The following is a 22169-nucleotide window of genomic DNA, read 5'->3' as shown; positions in this document are numbered from 1 at the left end:
TAAGAAAGTGAAAGTATTCAGATGGGAAAATATATTTTGTAAACCACATATTTGACTAGCATATAGGGCATATAAAGAACTCTCAAAATTCAAAATAAAAATACAAACAATCTAGTCAGAAAACAGACATGAAAAGACACTTCATTGATGAGGATATTTGCCATTTGTAATGGCAAATAAACACATGAGAAGGTAGCCAACATCATTAGCCATTAATGACATGCAAATTAAAACCACAACGAGATATTCCTAGGCACCCATCAGAATGGTACAATAAAAAAATAGTGACACCACTGAATTCTGGCAAGGATGTGGAGACACTGGACCACTCATCCATTGCTGGTGGGAACAGAAACTTGTATAACCACTCAGAAGAGTTTGGCAATTTCTTTTCTTTTCTTTTTTCAAGATTTATTTATTTATTTACTTAGAGAGAGAGAGAGATACAGAGAGAGACAGAGAGAGAAAGAGAGCAAGAGAATGAGCACAAATGTAGGGAGGAGCAGAGAGGGAGGGAGAAGGCCAAGCAGGTTCCGTGGCGTGGAACCAGATGCAGAACTCCATCTCAGGACCTTGAGATCATGACCTGAGCTGAAATCAGAACTAGGTTGCTCAACCAACTGAGCCCCCAAGGGATCCCAAAAGTCTGGCAATTTCTAAAAAATCAACCGTTTAACTACCATAACACTCAACACATGGAATCCTAGACTTTGATCCTGGAGAAATGAAGACATATGTTCACAAAAACCTGTACACATGTATTCATAGCAGCTTCATTGGTAATAGCCAATAACTGGAAACAACTCAGATGTCCTTTAATAGGTGAACAGTTAAAACACATAGTGCTACATTCATACCAGGGAATACTGCTCAGCAGTTAAGAGGAACAAAAATACTGATACACGAAACGACCTGGATGAATCTCCAGAGAATTATGCCGAGTGAAAAATGCCAATCCCAGAAGCTATTTACTGTATGGTTTTATTTACATAACATTCCTTAAATGGCAAAATGCTAGAAATAGAAGACAGTTTAGTGGTTGCCAGGGTAAAGGAGTAGGCGAGGATGTAGGAGGGGCTGTGGCTTTAAAGGACAACATGAAGGATCCTTGTAGTGATAGAAATGTTCTGTGTCTTGAATGTATCAATGTCAACATCCTGGTTGTCATATCCTACTGTTGTTTTGCAAGGTGTTACCTTTGGGGGAAATTGGATGAAAGGTACATATTTCTTACAATCACATACAAATCTATAGTCTCAAAATAAAAGATTTTATTTTTTGAAACAACATGCACAGAACCAATAGAAAGGGAAAGACTGAAGATGAGAAGAGAGAATGCGAAGAAGAAATAGGAACAGAGAATTTGACTTTTCATTTAGGAGTTCTCCCTGGTGTTCCTGAAGCTTTAATTCCAATCCAGCTGCTTATTAAGAAGTTATAACACAGAGGAGATCACCATTACATAGTGAGTCCTAATGCATTGAGTGGAGGCAACAATTAAAGATGAAGAGGGGCAAACACAAACACAGTTTATCACTCTTCACCTTGTATTCTGCCTGATCAGATCGTCGGTGGTACTCAGTCTTGGCTTGATTTCCCTTGAGATTATCAAGGGAGCTTAAAAAACAAAAATACTAATGCCTGGATTCCGCCCCCACCCAAAGATTCTGATTTAGTTGATCTAAGTTCTCTCTTGGGCATTAGCGTTTTTTTAAAGGATTTATTTATTTATTTGAGAGAGAGAGAGGGTACACATGTGAGTGGGGAGAAGGGCAGAGGGAGAGCATCTTCAAGCAGACTTACTGCTGAGAGTGGAGCCCCACATGGGGCTCAATCCAGTGACCCATGAGATCATGTCCTGAGCCAAAGCCAAGAGTCGCCCGCTTAACTGAACGAGCCACCCAGGTGCCCTGTACATTAGCATTTTTAAAGGTCTCAAAGTGATGACGAAGTGTAGGCAGGGTTGAGAACCAATGGCCAACTGGGGGTCCATAGCCTGTTTGAATCTTCTTTGTGGGTACATATCATGTGTTTGTTTTAAACTGAACATGAAGGGGTAAGGTTGTGATGTGTGTAAATTGTTTCACTGTGCCTGTAGAGACAAGGTTAAGTACATCTTCTAAGGTAGAGGTTATATTTATAAATGACATCAACTAACATAGTTGTTAGATACCCCAACACTTCCCTGTGTGCCTCACTGGCCTTCTTTCAGCTCCTTGGACAGCCCACGTTGTCTTTTGCCACAGAGGTGTTTGGTTTTTTTTTTAAGATTTTATTTATTTATTTGACAGATAGAAACACAAAGAGAGAGGAAACATAAGCAGGAAGAGTGGGAGAGGGAGAAGCAGGCTTCTCACTGAGCAGGGAGCCTGATGTGGGATTCGATCCCAGGACCCTGGGATCATGACCTGAGCCGAGGGCAAATGCTTAATGACCAAGCCACCTAGGTGCCGCAAGCCATGGAGTTTTTTTGTTTTTTGTTTTTTGTTTTTAGAGATTTTATTTATTTATTTATTCATGAGAGACAGAGGGAGAGAGAGAGAGGAAGAGACAGAGGGAGAAGCAGACTCCCCACTGAGCAGGGAGCCCAATGCAGGGCTCTAATCCCAGGACCTGGGATCATGATCGGAGCCGAAGGCAGACACTTAACAACTGAGCCACCCAGGCGCCCCCAGAGTTTTAGATACATGCAGTTGTCCTACCCAGAGCAAGAAGTCACTTCCTTCCTCTCATCCAATCCCTTCTTCTTTCTCTCCTTTGCCTAATTAATCTCCTTCAGCTCTTATTCACTTTTCACTTCTGCAGAGGAGTCAGCCTCTTAGGCTACCATGAGCCCCTCTTTCCCAATACTTGTCACAGTTACAATTTACAGTTATTTTATCATTATGCCATAATGTTTGTCTCTCCCACTAGACTGGAAACTCTTTGAGGGCAGAAATCTCCCTTGTAAAAGGCTCACTATTTTTTCCCCAGCAACCAGCTGAATGTCTCTGATCTGTTGTAGGTGCTCTATAAATAATTTGTTTCCTGAATGAACCAACCGGTCTCTGTTTAGAAAGTATTCACCAGAGATAGAGGATGTCACAAAAGCAGTTAGGTAGGAAGGGTTCAACTGAAAACTAGTTCACGGCACCTTGGACAGGTCACTGATTCTCCCTGGGGCTCACTGTTTGTGTTTGTGAAAGGGGATGGTTCTCGAACTTGGCTGCCCATGTTAAAAACCACTGGGGAAACTTAAAAATACCCCTGTGTGGGACTCAGCACAGATGTTCTTGTTTAACTGATTTGAAGTAGAACTCAGGTATTGGACATTTTTAAATGCTCCAGAATGATGGAATATGCAGTCAAAGTTGGGAACTACTAGCTGGGCCTAATGATGTCTAAAATCTGACACAATTATAAAATTTTAGCATCATGTAAAGCAACCCACCTCCTTTGGAAATGACCCTCCTTTCCCACTGGCATAGTTTGCACTGAAGGGACACCAAGCCCGTGACAACTCAGGGGCAGACACAAAGGGAAAGGTATTTATAACTTACCACATTCATTTTTTTCCCTTGCTTCTTTTGCTTTTAATCGTGGTGTTTGGTGGAAAGCCATCCCTCCACAGACTTGGCCCACTGACACCCTATGCAGTGAGATGGTGGGATGGTGCCGTTCGAGGTACAAGGAAATTGGGAATTAATTATTGACATAAAACCAGGGCAAATAAAAATTTGCTCTTTTGACTGTGAACTTTCTGATTTTCAAAAATAGCTTAAAAACACATTTTTCCATCCAAATGCCCAGAGGGATTAATCTGCATTGAAGATTAATTCCCTGAGATGTTTCACTCTTTAACAGTCTCCTGGTTTGGTTGTTTAATATTTGGCACTAAAAATTAAGTCTGATGCCAAGTTTCATTTGTTGTCACTCTTTAGCTATAATTGACTCTAAGATCTAAAAGGACTCATCGAGTTCCATGACTTTTATCCATAACAGAGGAATACCCCTGTTCAAAGAACTGGGATCACAAAATGCCAACAGGAGGGAATTTGCTAGCCAGGCCTCGGAGAGGCTGTTCCAGAAGTAAAACGTCAGAGCTGCATCCTCTAGCTTCCTCCAGGTTGTATTTAATATTTTTTGCTGTTGTTTACTGGCATTGTGATATAAACCTCAGCTGATTAGTAGAATGACTGGAAATCTAAAGAAATCGTGCTGTGAAGTAGTATGAATTCTTTCTAATTAAAACAATTCATTGGCATAAGAAACAATAGCGATACGAGGAGAAAGAATTGTTTGCTTCTCTGGGCAGCCCTGGAGATGAGGTATACTTCTATGGTGGTCCATTGGAGGATATGGGGGCTCCGTGTGTGGAAAATACCAGGACCCTTTAAGTCTTTGGGTGGCACTCAGGAAGAATTGCCTTCTTCATTCTTAGCAGTGTAGACGCATATATCTCCTCCCCAGCCTGAGTCACTCTGATACCCAGGTGAGCGCCTGGGAAGCCCATTCCCTTCATGAAGCTAGAAGGATGCTATTTGAGCCCATTCTTTGGTGGGTCAGTTACTTATGTGGTATCCTCCCGAATGCACAATGTACCACTAAAAGACAGAGGCCTGAGTGTATTTGTAAGTAGGTTAGGCATAGAAAGGGGAGGGTAGGGGAGGCAAACAAAATGGCTGAATTTCTATTTTTCGGTATTAGGGAGAGGAGTGTAAAAGAAACTCCGCTTTCTCTACTTCCACCCCTCAAACAAAATAGCTCTGGCCGTATTCTATGGATAACTCCTCTTTTAGAAGGGAGGCAACCTCAGGAAGAATTAAGCCTTTGAACCATTCACACTTTAGTCTGAATTATGCAAATCAGAAAATCAGGTCACCTTTTTCCTTGGGAAAGTCAGCCATAAAGAGAGACTGAGATTCTGAATTGGGTAGGAGCTGAGTGAGGTTAATTTCAAAGCATAAGGGAAGAAGTTTTGAGTAGGGTCCCAGGGTGGGGGATTTTAAATGGTTAGAAGTGCTCTGAGACTTCCTGATGCTTGAGCCTAGGAGTGAGGTCCAGGAGTCAGGAGTGTTACAGACAGGGCAGACAGGAGGCCATTTAAAATAAGGTTTGTCTACTTTGTATATTTGACTAAATTAAACCATTGAACAATGTAGCAGCAAAAAATATACTTCCTGGGGCACCTGGGTGGCTCAGTTGTTTGGGCTGCTGCCTTCGGCTCAGGTCATGATTCCAGGGTCCTGGGATCGAGCTCCACATCGGGCTCCCTGCTCAGCGGGGAGACTGTTCTCTCTCTACCTCTGCCTGCTGCTCTGCTTACTTGTGCTCTCTATCTCTCTGTCAAATAAATAAATAACTAATGTTTAAAAATATATATACTTCCTGCCATATTGGGTATAGGCAAATAAGAGATTTGGTTCTCTTCACCTGAAAATTAGGAAGTCTGACTTCTTTGGGAAAACTTATACCATTGGTCAGAGGGTAGCCAGCTGCCTTCCTAATCTCTATGTGCAGATACTCAGACACTGATTCTAGCACTGCCATCCACCCTCCCTTTGGATCCCAAAGGCCAGAGAACTCCATAGTGGGGTTCGAGGGCTCCTAGGACTCACAGAGAGTGTCCACGCATAGGCACACACTGAGAATGTAAGGGAATCTGTTTCTGATCCTTAGTGGGCACATGTGTACTCTTTCCTAAACCTGATCTGCCAAAGAGGAGACGTGCAGTGCACATGTAGGGATTCAGTTCCTTCCCACTGCTCCTTCATACTCACCCAGTTCCTGCTTTATAAAAGAAGGTCTCTTTCACCCTTCCACAGTCTTACTACAATAACCTCCAGAATGTCAAACACAGGGACAACTGGAGATACTGAGGTTGGGTGAGCCTCCTTTCATCACAGCACTAAGGCAGGGCGAGTGTCTTTCCTGTCTTAGACTCATGTCTGTTATGGACCAAGGGTGGTCTTAGAGAGCAAGTATGCTGGTCCTCTTGAGATGTTCTGAAGTCCCATAGCAATGGCAGTTTTTCCTTTAATGACCTCATTTTCCCCATTCCCCAACTATTATTGAGGAATGCGTTGCTCCTGAGGGAGAGTGTTTTGAGAGCAAAGCAAACAAACCGTAAAAAGAAACATTGAAGATGACAGCACATTTTTTTTTTTTTTGATCCTTGCAACGGACTCTTGGCAGAGCTTCATGCCCTATCTACCTCTCTATTTGAGAACTAAAAATCCAAAATGAGGTGGCTGTCACGAAGATGCGTATTAACACGTTTGTTAAACTGAAACATGAGGCTAGACTGTTTCTCCTGAAATGTCAGTTTCTTGGGCCAATTATTTGATAATAAAGATGGTTTTGCCTATTATTATGTTATATTATATTATATTATATTATATTATATTATATTATATTATATATATTATATCAAAGAGATCTTCCATAAATTGAATGAGCTAGATCTTAAGCTCCAGACTTTTGACCAAAATTTGTCATGTTATAAATAATTTTGTGTTGGCAAATGGGTCTTGAACAGTATTTTTTTTTTTCCTCCAACTATTTCTGAGTAACTGGAGTTAAAGAAGATGCCTTAAGCAAAAGAAAAACAGGTATCATGGATAATCATCTGAAAAATCTTTGTAAAATCCTTTTGGTACGCTTCCCAGACCTGATAAAGTAAATGACTCAAATGAATAAGTATCATATGCTTTTACTAAACAGGTTTCTATTTTCCAAAGTGAATTAAACATTGCTCAATGCAGGGGGATGGGGAGGATGGGCAAAACTGGTGAAGGGAAGGGGTCAAAAGATACAAACTTCTGGTTATATAAAATAAGTAAGTCATGGGCATGTAATGACTATAATTAATAATACTGTATTGCATATTTAAAACTTCCTAAGAGAGTAGATCCTAAAAGTTCTCATCACAAGAACAGCAATTTGTAACTCTATGGTGATGGATATTAACTAGACTTACTGTGGTGATTATTTACATACATACAAATTACGAACATACAAATACATACAAATACGGAATCATTATGGTATACACCTGAAACTAATGTTATATGCCGATTATACCCCAATTTTAAAAGTTGAGTTAAAAGATCTAAACATTAAACCTAATTTTAATCATTATAATACTAAATTTAATTAAATTCTCTGACAAAATAACTTTAAGAATAATTAAATGTTATTAATTAAATTATAAGTAATTTTTGCAATAGATCACCCTATTTTTGGCATATAACTCAAAATCCGTTCAAATAATTGGTTGGTGTTATTATTATTAAAAATGAAAAATAGGGGGACGCCTGGGTGGCTCAGTTGGTTAAGCAGCTGCCTTCGGCTCAGGTCATGATCCCAGCGTCCTGGGATCGAGTCCCACATCGGGCTCCTTGCTCGTCAGGGAACCTGCCTCTCCCTCTGCCTCTGCCTGCCATTCTGTCTGCCTGTGCTCACTCTCTCTCCCTCGCTCTCTCTGACAAATAAATAAATAAAATCTTTAAAAAAAAAATGAAAAATAGGAATCAAATTGAAAATGAGCCCTGTTTCATCTTAGTAATAAATATTAATCTAGGAATATATGAATCAGATTAACCATAAGAATAACAACAAATCATTAAGAGCTGCATTTCTAGGAACATTTTTTTTGATAGCTTATCAAAATTTATAATTTACATATGTTGTTTGGATCACTCATACACTAATACTTATATGTTACTAATAATTAAAAATTCTTCATTTGGAAGAATAAGTTTAAACTTTTTGCATCCTATGTAGGTAACAGGGTGTATTTTGCAAACTCTATATACTTCTTTGTTTCAGATAACTAGGAAGGATAAGCAAGAAAAGATTTTCAAGGATGAAAATATGTGATGTTTGAATAATAATTCATGGAAACAATGGAAGGCAAATATAAGTTAAAGGAACAAAGGAATGGTATAAAAATTCCTGCTAAAAAGAATTTGGGCCTTTTTTTTTTTTTTTTTTTAAGTCTTCCAACAGTTTATTAGAAAGAATGTAGACATTAAAAAAAAAAAAAAAATCCCCACTGTCATGAACATAAATTGAGGTTTTCAGCCTGGGACAAGCTGAATCAAAAAAAGAAATAAAAAATCCAATAGTGTATTAACATTTTTTTTCCACTCATTTGCCATACTGACAGTGTAAATACAATTTGGTCTAAATGTACGGACTCTCAAGCAACAATGTACAGCCTTTCTTCGTCCTCCATGCTAAGAGATGTAAAAGTTTAAGGGTCAAACAATACCAAATGTACAGGCTTCAAAACCATCTAAGTTAGGGCATTCACTAGTTTTAGCTAAGATACATCTGGAACACTGACAACTGATTACTTACAATAATGTGAAGTAAATTCTTTGAAAAATAAAAACTTTAGTGGAATAATCCTGGAGGATATACCAGAGAACAAGTTACCAAGATTAAGGTATCAACCAATTTGTTTCATCAGCCACTTTTGAGTCCATTTTCTAAAATCTAAAATTTAGTTATCTTTCTTCTAAGCCAAGAGCTTCCTATCATGTCAGTATCTATGTTATGAAGTAAAGGAGACTGAGGTGAAATGTTTTTATTTATCACAACTGCTGTGTCAATTGCCTAGGACCTCAACAGCATCATGGAAGTTTGGGAAAAGTTCATGCATAAGGTTATTGCCTTAGCTGACTTAAAACTGCCCCATACAATGGTACGTATCAACCCTTAGTGAAGCCTTTAAAAAAACAAACAGGTTGAAAAATGGGTTAAAGGAGGCAAATACAGCATCTGCCTTTAGAGCTATCGACTCAGGAATTCTCTCAATTATGAAATCTTGCAGAGAAGTTACTTTTCTTTTCTCAAAATCCGGTGATGACAACATTCTTTACTCCAGATCTGGCATTTTTTCATCATCACTGTCTTGTGAATCATCATCTGCTCCATCTACTTCTGGTAAATCTACATCCTCATCACCACCCATGTTGTTCATCATCTCAGAGAAACGATCAAAATTAGACATGTCTTCATCTGAATCATCTTCCCAGTCTTTCCAATTATTGAAGTCCACACTAAGCCAATTAAGCTTTGCCCTTTCTTTTGTTAACCGTGGCCATGACTGGCCAGACTCGCCTTTTCGTAAACAACATAAAATTGATCTGTCCGTTCTTTTATGCTTGGAATCATTTGGATCAATACAGTGAAAAAGATCAATTTCATTTAAATGTTTAAAATTATCACTTCCTCCAAGACAACTGAACGTAAGTTTGTATTTTTCAAAATTTACATTAACATCTTTACTGTCTTCAACACAAAATTCAATGAAGACGTAGTCCCTTCGATCGTCCCACTTTGCAGAAGCAGGCTGCATCGTGAACGGGGCAGGGGGACGGGCGAGCGGGTGGGCGGGCCTCTCCGGCAGCAGCTGCTGGGCAGTCGGCTCTTCTCCGGTGGCGACTTGGCGTTTTCTTCCCGGTCGCGGCCTCTTCTCGCTTCCCTCAGGCGACGGCGGGCTCGACCTGGGTCCCCAGAATGCACTGCGCGGAAAGAGCGGCTCCTCCGGTCGGGGAGAAGAGGAAAGTGTAGGAAAAGGGGCGCGAGGACGGAGAATGAACGTGCGTGCGTGCGAGCGAGCGAGGGGTGGTCCCTGTTTTTTTTTTTTTTAATGAATAATAATGGGTATCCAATGTATATGGTATTTAAATTCCACTGGATATGTTTAAAAGAGTGATGTTAGAGTTCTCCTTGAGGATACTGATATACTTCCTCTATAACTTCTTAATTTTACAATAAAGAATTTTAGATGTTAACTCGAAAAATATACAAAGGGTGTACATAGTTTCTTTAAATTAGGGGCAAGGGCTGGAATATATGAACAGAAATGTTTTGGAGACCCTTGTCTTAGAGCTTTTCTTTCTCTTCCAATAACAAATCTCTCTTTCTCCTTCTCTCAGGACCGTCACTGCTCTCTTCCACTGTGACAGGCTAATGCTCCCTTTGGTGTGGGTGACTGTTAATCACTTACTCCCCTCAAAAGCTGGTTGTGTTGTACAAGTTTTCCTAGGAATGATAATGTAACTAAAAGAATGACGTTTGAATGAGAATTTTCAGCCAGGGACAAAGGCATCTGAGGGAAGAGGAAAAGTTCCCAGAACTCACATGGCTGTTTGAAATTTGCTGGGCCTTCTCTGATTTTAGGTCATAATACTGCACTGTCAGGAGAGGTGGCACGGACAACCTCATGATTCAAAGAGTATTTCGGTTAAACTTATGACTGAGAAAATTAAGCTCACTCAATAGGTGTTGCTTTTTATATTTTAGCGATGATATTTCTGATCCTTCCTGCTCCAATATTTTAAAGAAGCTTTGCATTCTTGGGTGTGTTTGTGTTTTTTTTATGTTACGTTGACTCAGTTTTCTCCCAACAGAGCACTGTGTCAAGAAAACATCTTTGATTTTTTTTTCCTTTACAAAAACTCCTCTAAGTAGGCCAAGGTCATGGCTTTGATGACTGTGTTGACTATTAATTTTATGTTGCCTGGGAGCCATAGACAATAAATGATATAGGGAAGATAAGCCAGCTGTGCGCAGATGCTCCTTGTGCTGCTGGGGAGAACGACTGTCGGCGGTCAGATTGAGGGATGGGCAGGAGCATCATTTTTACAAATGAACAATTATAAATTATAAACGGGCTGTCCTTGGCACTAGTGGAATTCATGCTGCCTATTTCTGTGGATTTCTGCAATTGTCAAGATCTTGGGTAGGGTATCAGCTCGCTGAAAAAAAAATTAGTGAGTGCTTACTGTAAAGATAGATGATAAATAGATTGATAGATAGAGGTGAGCTGACTTTCTAATGGCTTATTCACAACTTTTTATGAAATATGCTTCTCGAATTGATCCTGAACAATAACACTTTCTGAGTAATAGTAATCCACTGCTTATGAGCCCCCTACATGTGCCAGACACTGCAATTAGACCCTTCGAGTAAGTATGTTATTATTATATTTAATGATCTCCTGTGGTAGATTTGTCTCTGGATTATACAATGCACAAAAACACTGGAGAATCTGGAAAGCATATTTTCCCAACTTGTGTCTTTTGATGGATGGAATGGATAAACAAGTCGTTACACACACAGAGTGGAATACTACTCAGACCTAAAAAGAGTGAAATGATACCTTTTGTGATAACTTGTTTGTATGGACCTTGAAGGCATGATGCTAAATGGAATAAGTCAGGCAGAGAAAGACAAACAATTTATGATCTCACTTCTTTATGGAATCTAATTTTTAAAAGCCAACTCCCCAAACCTATAGAAAGAGATCAGATTTGGGGTTACCAGAGGCAGGGGGCAGGGAGAGAGGGAACTGAGGAAGGCAGTCAAATACTAAAAACTTCCAGTTATAAAATAAATAAGTACGAGGAATGTAATGTACCACAGGATGACTGTAGTTAACGCAGCTTTACGGTATATAGGAATGTTGTTAAGGGAGTAGATCTAGGAATTCTTGCAAGAAGAACTTTTCTTTTTATTTTCTTTTTATTTATTTAATATATTTTATATTATGTTTATTTCCTTTTCTTTTTATTGTATCTCTATGAGAGGATGGGTATTTACTGAATCTCTGGTGACAACATTTCATAGTATATATAAATCAAACCATCATGCTGTGTGCTTTAAATCATACGATGATGTATGTCAATTATTTCTCAATAAAACTGGGAAAAACTCAATAAATTAAAAGTATTTTCCAACCCTTCTTATAATGAAGTAAGACAATTTCTAGGACGAGGGGAGAAAGTTATAATAGCAGTTGGTTTTTCCTTTGCATATGTATCCCAGGTGTTTACAACTTATCTCATGACCAACGCATTAACCAGAGCTGATCAGGAAACCCCCACATGTTGCCTTTCATTCCTTGCCCTTTCTGTCCTCTCATCTACAGTCCAGGCATCTTTTCTATATTCCTTACACAGATCTTTATGATGACTGTGTAATGTACACATAGTCACTTAGGTGTGTGCTGGATACACATGCTTCAGCAGCACCTGGGTACACCCTCCAGCATGGACACAGATGACCAGTTCCCTAGGGAAGAACTGCAACAGCAACAGAAGTCCAAGTTGATCCAGGGCCTTGCTGGCTTCTTCTGGTTGGGTAACAGAGTGACGGATCCTCTGACGTGGTAACCCTTCCACCTGGCTGCACTGCCTGGGAAAGTTTCAAATGTTCAGATTCATGGTTTTCATCTTGAACTTGATAAGGGACAGTCTTCCAGATCCATCTCAACCATCAGTGACTTAAAATATTTTTCAGAGGATTCTGATACAGTCTGTCAGCCCACAGACTGGCGTTCAGGAACCGTTATCTGTCCTTGAATGTAACAGAATGCTGACGAATTTAACAGGACTGCTTTTCTCCTTTGCCCTATGCTCCGGCAGTATCGTATTTGTGTTGAGTTCAATGACAGTTATAGATATGTAGTTATTGAACCCAGCTGGATTATAGCACAGAGGAAGATAAGATAAGGAGAGGAGGAGGACAAGGCAAGTGGGATGGTAAGACCACAAACGGGATTTATGGCCAAGAAAGAGGCGGTGAGACCTACCACACTGATTGACTTGGGAGCAGAGGCTTGAAGACTCACATTTACAGGAATACAGCTAAGGAAAGCCGGGCAGAAGACCCAAGTTAGGAGGTTTTAATCTCAGGAATCTGAGGCTTATCCCCTGAGCTTCATAGGAAGGCCTTCCCTTACGCATTTTACAGGGGGCCCACAAGTGGCCCTCTGGTCCCAGGATCACTGTAACAATTGCATATGGCTCCATGTTTTCCACCCTGTGTACTCAGGCCTAGCCCAGTGCTTGTCAGTTTACTGATCCAAATTAGACAGAATCCACAACTCCCGATAGACTCAGACCCTCAGGATTGCTCAAGAGTCTTGTAAAATCTTATCCACAAGGAAGAAAGTATGTTTTAATTTTGGAACACTAATTACAGCACTACTTTGAATAAAGACCAAGAGTAATGGGGACTCTTCCACACTGAGAGCTGTACTTGGCCCATAATCCTTCAGACGTCTTCCAGAATTTGTAAGTTCTGGGCCTCCCCTACAGTATTCTTCCAACTCCTATGCATCTCAACCCATTGTTTTTTTTAGCTCTCAGGATCGTGTTTTAAAAAGCAAAACAAAACCGAAGGTTCTCCTTCTCTGATTCCTGCTTTGGCTTCTGCGGTGCCTCAACCCCTGACAAATTACATCCACCTAGTTCCTCTGCTGTAATGTGGGCTTCCTAGAGAAGCAGAATGTGCTGTGGCCATGTGCGTAGTAGTGGAAATAGGAGAAGGTGGTGCTGATTGAACAGCTCCTTCAGCTTGTGTTGGAGTAACAGTTCTCCTTAAAGGAGTGGGTGTGTTTGTTTCCCACTCCAGAGTTGAGCTCCTCGGTGTGCATCACACTTCTTGAATTTCAGTATGCTGCTCGCTGTGTTAGCTCCAAAACTACCAAATTCAAATTGTCCCAAGAGAAGCAACTCCCCTCCTTTTCCCATGGCTCATGTCACCACTACTCTATGTACTTATTCCACTTATCACAGACCATACTGACATCAGGCATTGGAAGTCTGAAGACGAACAGCATTAAACATAAGTGAGGAATATTCAAGGAGCCTTCCGGCACATGATTTTCATGAGCATTATTTTACTCTAGGGTAGGAAGGATGCTTTGGGAAGTGACAGAAATCCAAGTCAGTGCACTGAAGCAAAAGGAGAAAATATTGGCTCACGCAGCAGAGAAGGCTGCCATGCTAGTTCACAAGATTGAAAGAAGAGCTTAGGGAATCAGGTTTTGGGGATGCGTCCAGAGAAATTGCCTCCAGATCTGTCTTTATCGCCTCTTGACTCTGCTTCTCTCTCCTTGTCTTTAGGATTAGTTCTGCATGAGTCCTATTCCTACCCTTTTTGAAAATTCAGATTCCCATGTGCCACCAGCAGAAATGCCAACTCAATAATTAGGAAAACTGCATGAGATGGGGAAGAGGTGGTTTTCCAAAGCAAAGGGACCCTAGCCAAACAAACAAAAAGATACCTCTGTAGAAGAGCTTCATTCAGGATTTATAATTCCATGAAAATGTCCGCAAGCATCTGTGTGATACAACAGTAATGCCATAAAAACAGAGGTAGACAACAAAGGTAGAGCCTTTTGCATGAAAATATCAGAGCAGTCACCAGCTCGATTGTTATAAATGACAAGTTCATTAGTTACTTACTTATTTTTAGAAAGATTTTATTTATTTATTGGAGAAAGAGAGAGTGAGTGAGTGTGAGTGGGGGGAGGGGCAAAAGGAGGGGAAGAGGGAAGGAATCTCAGGCAGACTCCATGCTGAAGGGAGAGCCCCACATGGGGCTCAATCTGATGACCCTAGACAGTGACCTGAGCTGAAACCAAGAGACACTTAACCACCTGAGCCACCCAGGCACCCCATTAGCTACTTACTTAATATAAATAAATGATGGCCAATGTCAACTTGAAAATGTGGCACACCCCATAGTAATGTTAGTTAAGCATTTCTCTGAAATGCTAAGTGCTAATGTTCTGAATGTTTGTGGTCCCCATCCCCCAAAGTCATATGTTGACAACTTAATGCCTGACTTGATGGTATTAGGGGGTGGTACCTTTGGGAGGTGCTTAGGTCATAAGGGTAGAACTTTCATGAATGGGATTAGTGCCTTTATAGAAAAGACACCAAAGAGCTCCCTTGTCCTTTGCCAGCATGTGAGGACCCAGCCACAAAGCAATAGCTGTGACCCAGAAAGAGGGCTGAGTTGCCCTGAGCTGGAATTCCCAGCCTCCAGAATTGTAGGAAGTAAGCTACCCAATCTAAGACCCTAATCAACATTGCTGTTGACCCACTTGAGAAATGTTATCCAGACTTGAGTTGACATTGCAATTAAGATTTTTTTGTGTGTGTGCACTGACAGCAGAGCCCAGAAAGCAATTTTAAGATTTAGAAATTAGTTCTGCTTCTGTGGATCCAGTATTAATACCATGGAACTTTTATCAGTGAAGACAGAGAACAACTCATTCAGTGGTTGTGTTGAGTGAACAACACTATTCCAGTGGGGAGGACGATTCAAAATTCCTACCCTTATGGAGCTTACATTCTAGTGGGGAGACTGTACCTAAATACACATGAGATAAGCAAATGCCAAATAGAGCCAAGTGCAATGAGGAAAACTAATGCTCAGCATTAAGAGTTATAGTGGGTCAAGGCGACTATGTTAGCTGAAGAGTCAGGGAAGACAAAACTGAGATGAAGTGAGAGTGACAGCCATGTGGAGATCTGGGGGAAGAACACAAGGGCAAAGGTCCTGAGGTGAGCACAAGCTTGGTGTGTTTGTCCCAGTTTTGCTAGAGCAGGAAGAGGCGGGTGATGAGGTTGGAGAGGTGGGCAGGGCAGATACTATAGGGCCTTGCAGTCCATGGTAAGGAGTCGCGGTTGTATTCTAAATGTGGTGGGGAGCAACTGGGGGATTTGGGGAGTGGTGACAGTGGTTATTGATTAAAAACTCTAGTTTTTAAGTTTTATAAGATCTCCCTGGTTTCTGTGTGGGGCATAAATTGAATGGCCAAAGTAGAAACTGAATGGGTAGGAGTTCATGAAACCTTGTCCGGTGGTAGTAGTGGAGATGGTATGAGACATGGACATTTGGGGTATATTTTGAAGGATAATACAGTGGAATGGAGACCACTGAGGGGAAGAGAGTCTCAGTAAGTAGAGGGTAGGAATTGTTAGGAATCCCCCCAAATAGGGAGAGTGATAATCGAGGAAAAGGGCTTGAATTGAACAATAGGTCAGCTATTATTTTTTTAAAAGATTTTATTTATTTATTTGAGAGAAAGAAAGAGAATGAGTGCAGGAAGAGGCAGAGGCAGAGGGAGAAACAGGCTCTGCACTGAGCAGGGAGCCTGATGTGGGACTCAATCCCTGAGATGATGACCTGAGCCAAAGGCAGATGCCTAACTGACTGAGCCACCCAGACACCCCAGGTCAGTTATTATTTTTAAATAGAAGGATATTAGTAGTGATTTTTGAGAGGTGCAGGCAGAGTGTTGGAGAGGAAGCTGGACAACAGAGGGGTAAGGATGGGAGCAGGTGATGAGAAAGGTTAGACAACAGACCCATGATGGCCCTTTTGAAAGTCTGAGGCACACTTCACCCTCAATTATAGGTCTGAATACAGAAGAAGTTCTCAATTCCTGACCCCTTTAGGAAATATCCATTTACTTCTGACTCCTCCCCCAGGATAGCCTGGGACTTAGAGAACTGTGAAAAAGGGACGCCTGGGTGGCTTCTTTGGTTAAGTGTCTAACTCTTGATTTTTGCTCAGGTCATGATCTGAGGGTTGAGCCCAGCATCCAGCTCCTACACAGAATCTGCTTGAGATTCTCTCTCTCCCTCTCCCTCTGCCCCTCCTCTGTTCATGTGCTCTCAAATAAGTAAATAAATATTTATTTGACAGAGAGAGAGAGAGATCACAAGTAGGCAGAGAGGCAGGCAGAGAGAGATTGAGAGGGAGAAGCAGGCTCCCTGCTAAACAGAGAACCTAATGAGGGGCTCAATCCCAGGACCCTGAGATGATGACCTGAGCTGAAGGCAGAAGCTTAACCCACTGAGCCATCTAGGTGCCCCCAAATAAATAAAATCTTTAAAAAAAAAAAACTGTGAAAAGGGCAGAACCTGTACTTTTAATATTCAAAGTGAATGACTATATTTAAATATAAGTCAGAAATCAAAGTTTATACGTGGTTATCTTTGGGGACATTGATCTCTATCCTCTCCATCTCTTGGAAATGGCTGTTCCCGATTAAATAAACTCTCAAGGGAGCCGAGGATTCATGCAGAAGGCTGATAATTAAATTAAGAGCTCTTTAGAACTTGTGATACATTTTTCAGAGGGGAAACCGAAATAAGTTGCTTTTACATCAGGACCTCTGTTGGTTTGATCATTTCAAAGGGATCAGTGTTTTCCTATGGAGTTCAGCAACTACCAGGGGATTTTTCAACATATTCCAAAGCAATTGAGTAAGTTGCTATGACTGGTAGAAACATACACAGGAGCAGGAGGACTTTGCGGCTGTGTAAACAGAGTCACTTGGCTTCTTCCTCTTGGTGAATAAGCAAACGTTGTAATAACACAGACGGAAGCTAAATTTGGTGAGAAGTGTTCACCGACTCCAGGAAAAGGATTTTGCCTTCCTTTTCTCATTTGTTTTACCCTAGGCAGATAAGCAATTTAAAGAGATCTACTGAATGTCCAGGACTGTGTATCGGTCCATTGTATCAAATACAGTCCCTTGTATCAGGAGGGAAAGAGCAGGGGAACAGGGGAGCACACAAGAACCAATGTTAAACCATCTAAGGTGATATCTAACTGAAGGGCTAAATCATGTGCAACAATATATGTGAAGGAATGTTCTGATCACATGGAATAATTCACTGTTCCTCGAGAACAACAGGCCATTTTCAGGATTATGAAATGTCCATTATGACTCTCATACTCATTTAGATAGTCATAATTATGTAGATGCCATAAGACAGGCCCTGCCAAAAGACAGGCCCTGTCTTTTTTTCTTTTTATGGAATTCAGTCTACCACTTTAGTGTGGCATCCAAGATGTATGGCTGACGATTTTGGTGGGGGCGGTATGTGTAAGGGTTAGGAAACCCAAGTCAAACTGCCTTTGGCAGGACAGGAAATTCACTAGGTCATATAACCAGCCCTGGGTGGGGGGTCGGGGAGTGGGGGGGAGTTGGGGGTGGTGGTGGTAATTTTCATGCATGGCTTGATCTAAGAGCTCAGTTTCTCCGAAGCGCTCAGTGAAGCCTTCTCCTACACTGCGTTCAGTCTCGGACTCTGCATGAGAGTTCTTGGCAGCTCTGGGCTCTAGTCCCTGTGCACAAGGAGCACGTGCTTTCTTCCCCAGAGGCCCTGCAGAAGGTTCGTTGCATCTCTTGATGCGGAATGGATCAAATGGCCATCTCTGAAGCAGTGACTGTAGTCGGAAGGGTGTGGTACTGCTTGGCCGGACGTTGTTCACATGGATCCCCTTGTATATCCTGTTGCTGTCTTTAGAACCGTGGACCGACACACCCTAAACACAGGATTTCTCAGTTAGGCCGTGTATCCCCAGTTTCGTCTCTTGCTATTCCTTGTTCGGCCCCCAGCATTCCATTGACCGGAATTAATTCCGGTTCCCTAAGAAAGCGGAGCCCTTTTCAGCCCTTGTGTCTGTGTATGTCCTACTGCCTGTGATGTCGTTTCCTCTCCCGGGAAAAAATCAGTCTCAACATTTGAGATCCTGTTTGACCTGAGCTGATGAAAGGCTGTCCAGGAAGTGTGGTAGAGAAACATGCATCATGATTGTGGTAGAAGAACATACATCAAATATTGGGCATAACATCCTCTTCAGTGAATGTCGTCATCGGGTGGTTCCCATCTCCTCTCTGGTGGGGGACCATCCCTCTTTCTCTACACAAGGCAGATCATATCGGCAGATGCAGGTCACAGTGTGTGGGCCAGACGAATTGGGGAGATGGCAGAAGAAGAACCAGTCCAGTTCTTCGGGTGGCCTGGAGAGGGGTATCATGGCAAGTCAGAACAAGTTATTTGTGTGTAGGGCTGAATTCAGAAAAGCCTGTCTCATCACAGAGGCTGGAGATTCTGGGTGGGAGTGCAGTGCTCAAACAGGAGCTAACAAGGGGCAGATCTGAGACAGACTCGGGTAGAATGAGTCAGCGTCTGAAGGGAGTGTAGACTTGACAAGAAGAGAAAGGATGTGCAGGTACCAAGGTCCAGAGGAAGCGGGGCCATGAGAGACTATTGCTTCAACTGCTTTCCATCCATGCGTGTTCCTGGGCTGTATTCATATCCTCTTCGTCTAAGCGGTCTGCACAGCTTATGGTGAAATGTTAGAAGTAGTGTAACATCATAAGTGAGAGACGTAGAATGGAAAGATGATGCGATTGGATAACCCTCTTTATGACTGCAACTCAGAGTTTGAGACTCTGCCCTTAGTGTAGACTTAAGCCATTGTACATCCCACAGAAATGGAAAGAAATTAATTCCCATAGACTTGCAGAAGATGAGATATTGGTTCTATTTTCCAGTGACTCAAATATAGCCAAAATGAGTTTTCAGTGGAGGCCATGTGGCTCTTTATGACCACAAACAGCAAACATATGGCCCAGAAAAGTGCTTTGCCCCCAACAGTTACATTTCGGGTGCACCCAGGACCCAGTGCAGCCACAGCCCTAATTGCTAGACAGCGAGGACGGCTGGTTGTTTGCTTGTCCTTGTAAAATTGAGCGTGACAAGCCAGTGAGGGGTGGAGCCGTGCCTGTTGTAAACACATTTAGAATTCAAGAAAAGCTAAATGTAGATGTGAGACTTTGATTTGTGAAGCTCATAACTATTCATTCGTTTCTTAACCGTAGTTCGTTAAATTTAACAGTTGTGTGACTCTGAATTCACAGATGACAACCACAACATATTTGGGGCAATAAATTACTAGCTGCTTTAAGAAATGGGACTGACTTAACAGCGTATCATGGAGTCGTAATAGAAGCACTAAAATCTATCTTTCTACCTCGGAGGGGTTTGTTTTAAAGGTTTAGATTGCCACAATAAACATTCTTTTAATCCTGTGCCACACCAGCCAGTCCACTCGCAGAGGCAATCATTTACTTGTCTTGCAATAAAAAGTAATATATGATACACACTATCGATTTACATTTATACTTTCTCTTCATGGCAGGGACATAACGCTCCTGGGTTGTTTTAGTGGAAAGTGCTTTACAATTATCTAATGTCTGAAGCCAAAATACTGCCGGTATTTAAAAAATAAATAAAAGTTCTGGATGGGGGAGCAGGGCCTGGAATGGGTCCGAGTTAGAAAGTTTAAGTCTGAACTGAAGGATACCCTCCTACCCATTTGCTTCTCTTGCCAAATCCCTGATGTGCGATTTTTATAACAATATTGCATCTCTTTTTATTTGATTTTCTTTCTGTCGGTTTTGAGTATTCTTTTCTTTCTCTCTACAACGTTTTCCTCTCCACAGACAGATCAGCTCACTTGGTCAGGTAAGAACTTCAGGGAGTTGTAGGACTCCAGTGAAGAGGTAAAGGCATTATCACAAGCTAACAACCACAACATCTGTTAATCACTGGATAAAATAAGAGTTGGCAAGGGCCACTGAGTCTGAACTGATTATTTTCCTAGTGGGAGGGTTAAATGTCTGCTGATTAACACACTCAGGATCCTGATTGACTTTGGGCATGGTGTTTATAGAATCATGTCATCGGCCTTGAAGTGAGAAGCTTTTACTTTCAGGGATGCCTCAAATTCAGTTTTACTTTTTTCTGGAAACTGAGATCCTCACAAAGATAGCCTGGCCTCCCTGTTGTCCGAAGACCACAGGATTTTCCTAAGGATCATATCCAGTTGTGTAATGAAGGGCTCTCTGTGGGAAATCACTTATGTGGCCACAAACTCAAAAGTCCAGGAAATACTGTATTTCTTTATTTCTCAGTTAGCAATCGAAGTCTGACTTTGGATACACTGTATGTTGTTGGGCTATAAACTGAGCCCTCTGTGGGACTCACCCAACTGTGGTCTTGCTAAGGTTTTGAGAGTCAGGTTGGCCCCCCAGCCATCAAACATCTGTCCCTATGTTACTCCAGCCTGTGTCATCAGTACATTGATCAGTGGCTTTGGTTTGACACTGGGCACACAAAGACACTGTGTCAAGGCTGTGAGTCCTGGGCCCTGATTTCTCCTAGGTTCTGCCACTTCTTCTTGCAAGTGCCAGGGACTAACGCATAGATTCTAATGTCTGAGGAAACACATACCTCTCTCCTCCTTCCAGCCTAGATAATCTGTTTTTAGCTTTGGAAAACTTTTCCTTTCTCCCTATTTCCATCAGAAGCATGCACATAGACTAGTCTCTTTCCTCTTCCTTTGACCCGGGGGTATCTATTTTTATCCTGGGAAACCCTTCTCTCTTTTTCATGTTTCCTCCTAAGTACCCCCATTTCCTCAATACCCCATTATTCTTATTGGGCCTTGAAACAAAAGGCAAGTAGGGACATTTCTATAGGCAGTCTTTGTTTCTTTTCCTGAAAGGGAAGAGAAAATAGAAAATATAGGATGAAAATTATAGATTACCACCATGATAAAACTGTCCTAGCCAAGATACATATGCATTCTCAGAAGTAAATGTCTGATTAATTCATTTCTGCCCAAAAAAACAAACAAATTAAAAAAACACACTAGACAAAAGGACCTGCAAGTCATATGCACTCAATAATTAGTGAATTTGGCAGTTTTCAAGATGAAAGAGAAACTGAGTTTACTTTAATATGCCAAGGAAGAGAGAGAAGAGAGGGTCAGCTTCCCAGAACACCTTTGTTTGAAAGTTCCACGGCACCTCAACTCAACATTTCCAACGCAGAATGCCTCAACTTCTATCCCACTAACCTGTGGTGGGTTCCAACTGTCCCAAACAGGTGGAATTCCCTCCCTGCTCCTCATTCTTGACCAGCCCACCCAAGCACACAATCAGCAGCTAAGCGAGTGATTGCTGCATCAGCTCCAGATGTCTTCCCAGACTCCTTGTTACTACTCTCATCCAACTGGACTTGGGATTTCAGGTTTGATTTCACTCTGCCTGACCCTGCCCATTTGGTCATCTCTAGTTTCTGTTTTTGCTTCTTGGACTTCAACTTCCCTTTTAATACTTGACTCTTCTATGTCTTTAACAAATTGACCGTTCTTGTCCCATGCAATCTTGGAAGAAAACTCCCTCGACAAGTCAGGCTAACTTTCTAAGCTGCCTTCCGCTCATGGAGGATGAGTCAGACTCCCAGCTTCCGGGCTCTGCTAGGTTCTTCACTTTCCTTCACCTCCTCACATTTAAGTTAACCTCTAAGCCCTCACTGAAGCTATTCTGGACTGTCCTGTACTCCACAGACATGACCTTGACTTAAGCCCTCTTCCACTTTCCCCTTGAATATTTAGACAGCTTGGTCTCCAGTCTCCTGTTTTGTGTTCCCCACATGGCAGCCAGAATGATTGTTCTAAAATGCAGTGCTGATCATTCCTTTGCTTAAAACCCATCAGCAAATATTTGC

At 41.6% G+C, this 22169-nt stretch overlaps 2 protein-coding genes across 4 annotated transcripts in view; one reads left to right on the top strand and one right to left on the bottom strand.

Moving 5' to 3' along the window:
* LHFPL3 (LHFPL tetraspan subfamily member 3) overlaps positions 1–22169 on the top strand; it is a 578471-nt gene that overhangs the window by 184959 nt on the left and 371343 nt on the right. The gene's annotated exons all lie outside the window — the stretch shown is intronic.
* Positions 8128–22169, bottom strand: part of LOC125081253 (uncharacterized) — a 95797-nt gene continuing 81755 nt past the window's right edge. Inside the window, exons 2-3 of the mRNA XM_047695811.1 lie at positions 17875–18132; positions 8128–9622 (exon numbers count right to left, since the gene is read on the bottom strand). Coding sequence (XP_047551767.1) covers positions 8864–9622; positions 17875–18132 — 1017 coding nt within the window. The 3' untranslated portion in view covers positions 8128–8863. The remainder of the gene's footprint in view (positions 9623–17874; positions 18133–22169) is intronic.

This window comes from Lutra lutra, chromosome 11 (genome assembly GCF_902655055.1).
Source record: "Lutra lutra chromosome 11, mLutLut1.2, whole genome shotgun sequence".
Classification (NCBI taxonomy): domain Eukaryota; kingdom Metazoa; phylum Chordata; class Mammalia; order Carnivora; family Mustelidae; genus Lutra; species Lutra lutra.
The sequence above is the reverse complement of the archived record's forward strand: the minus strand, read 5'-3'. Positions and strand labels throughout refer to the sequence as shown.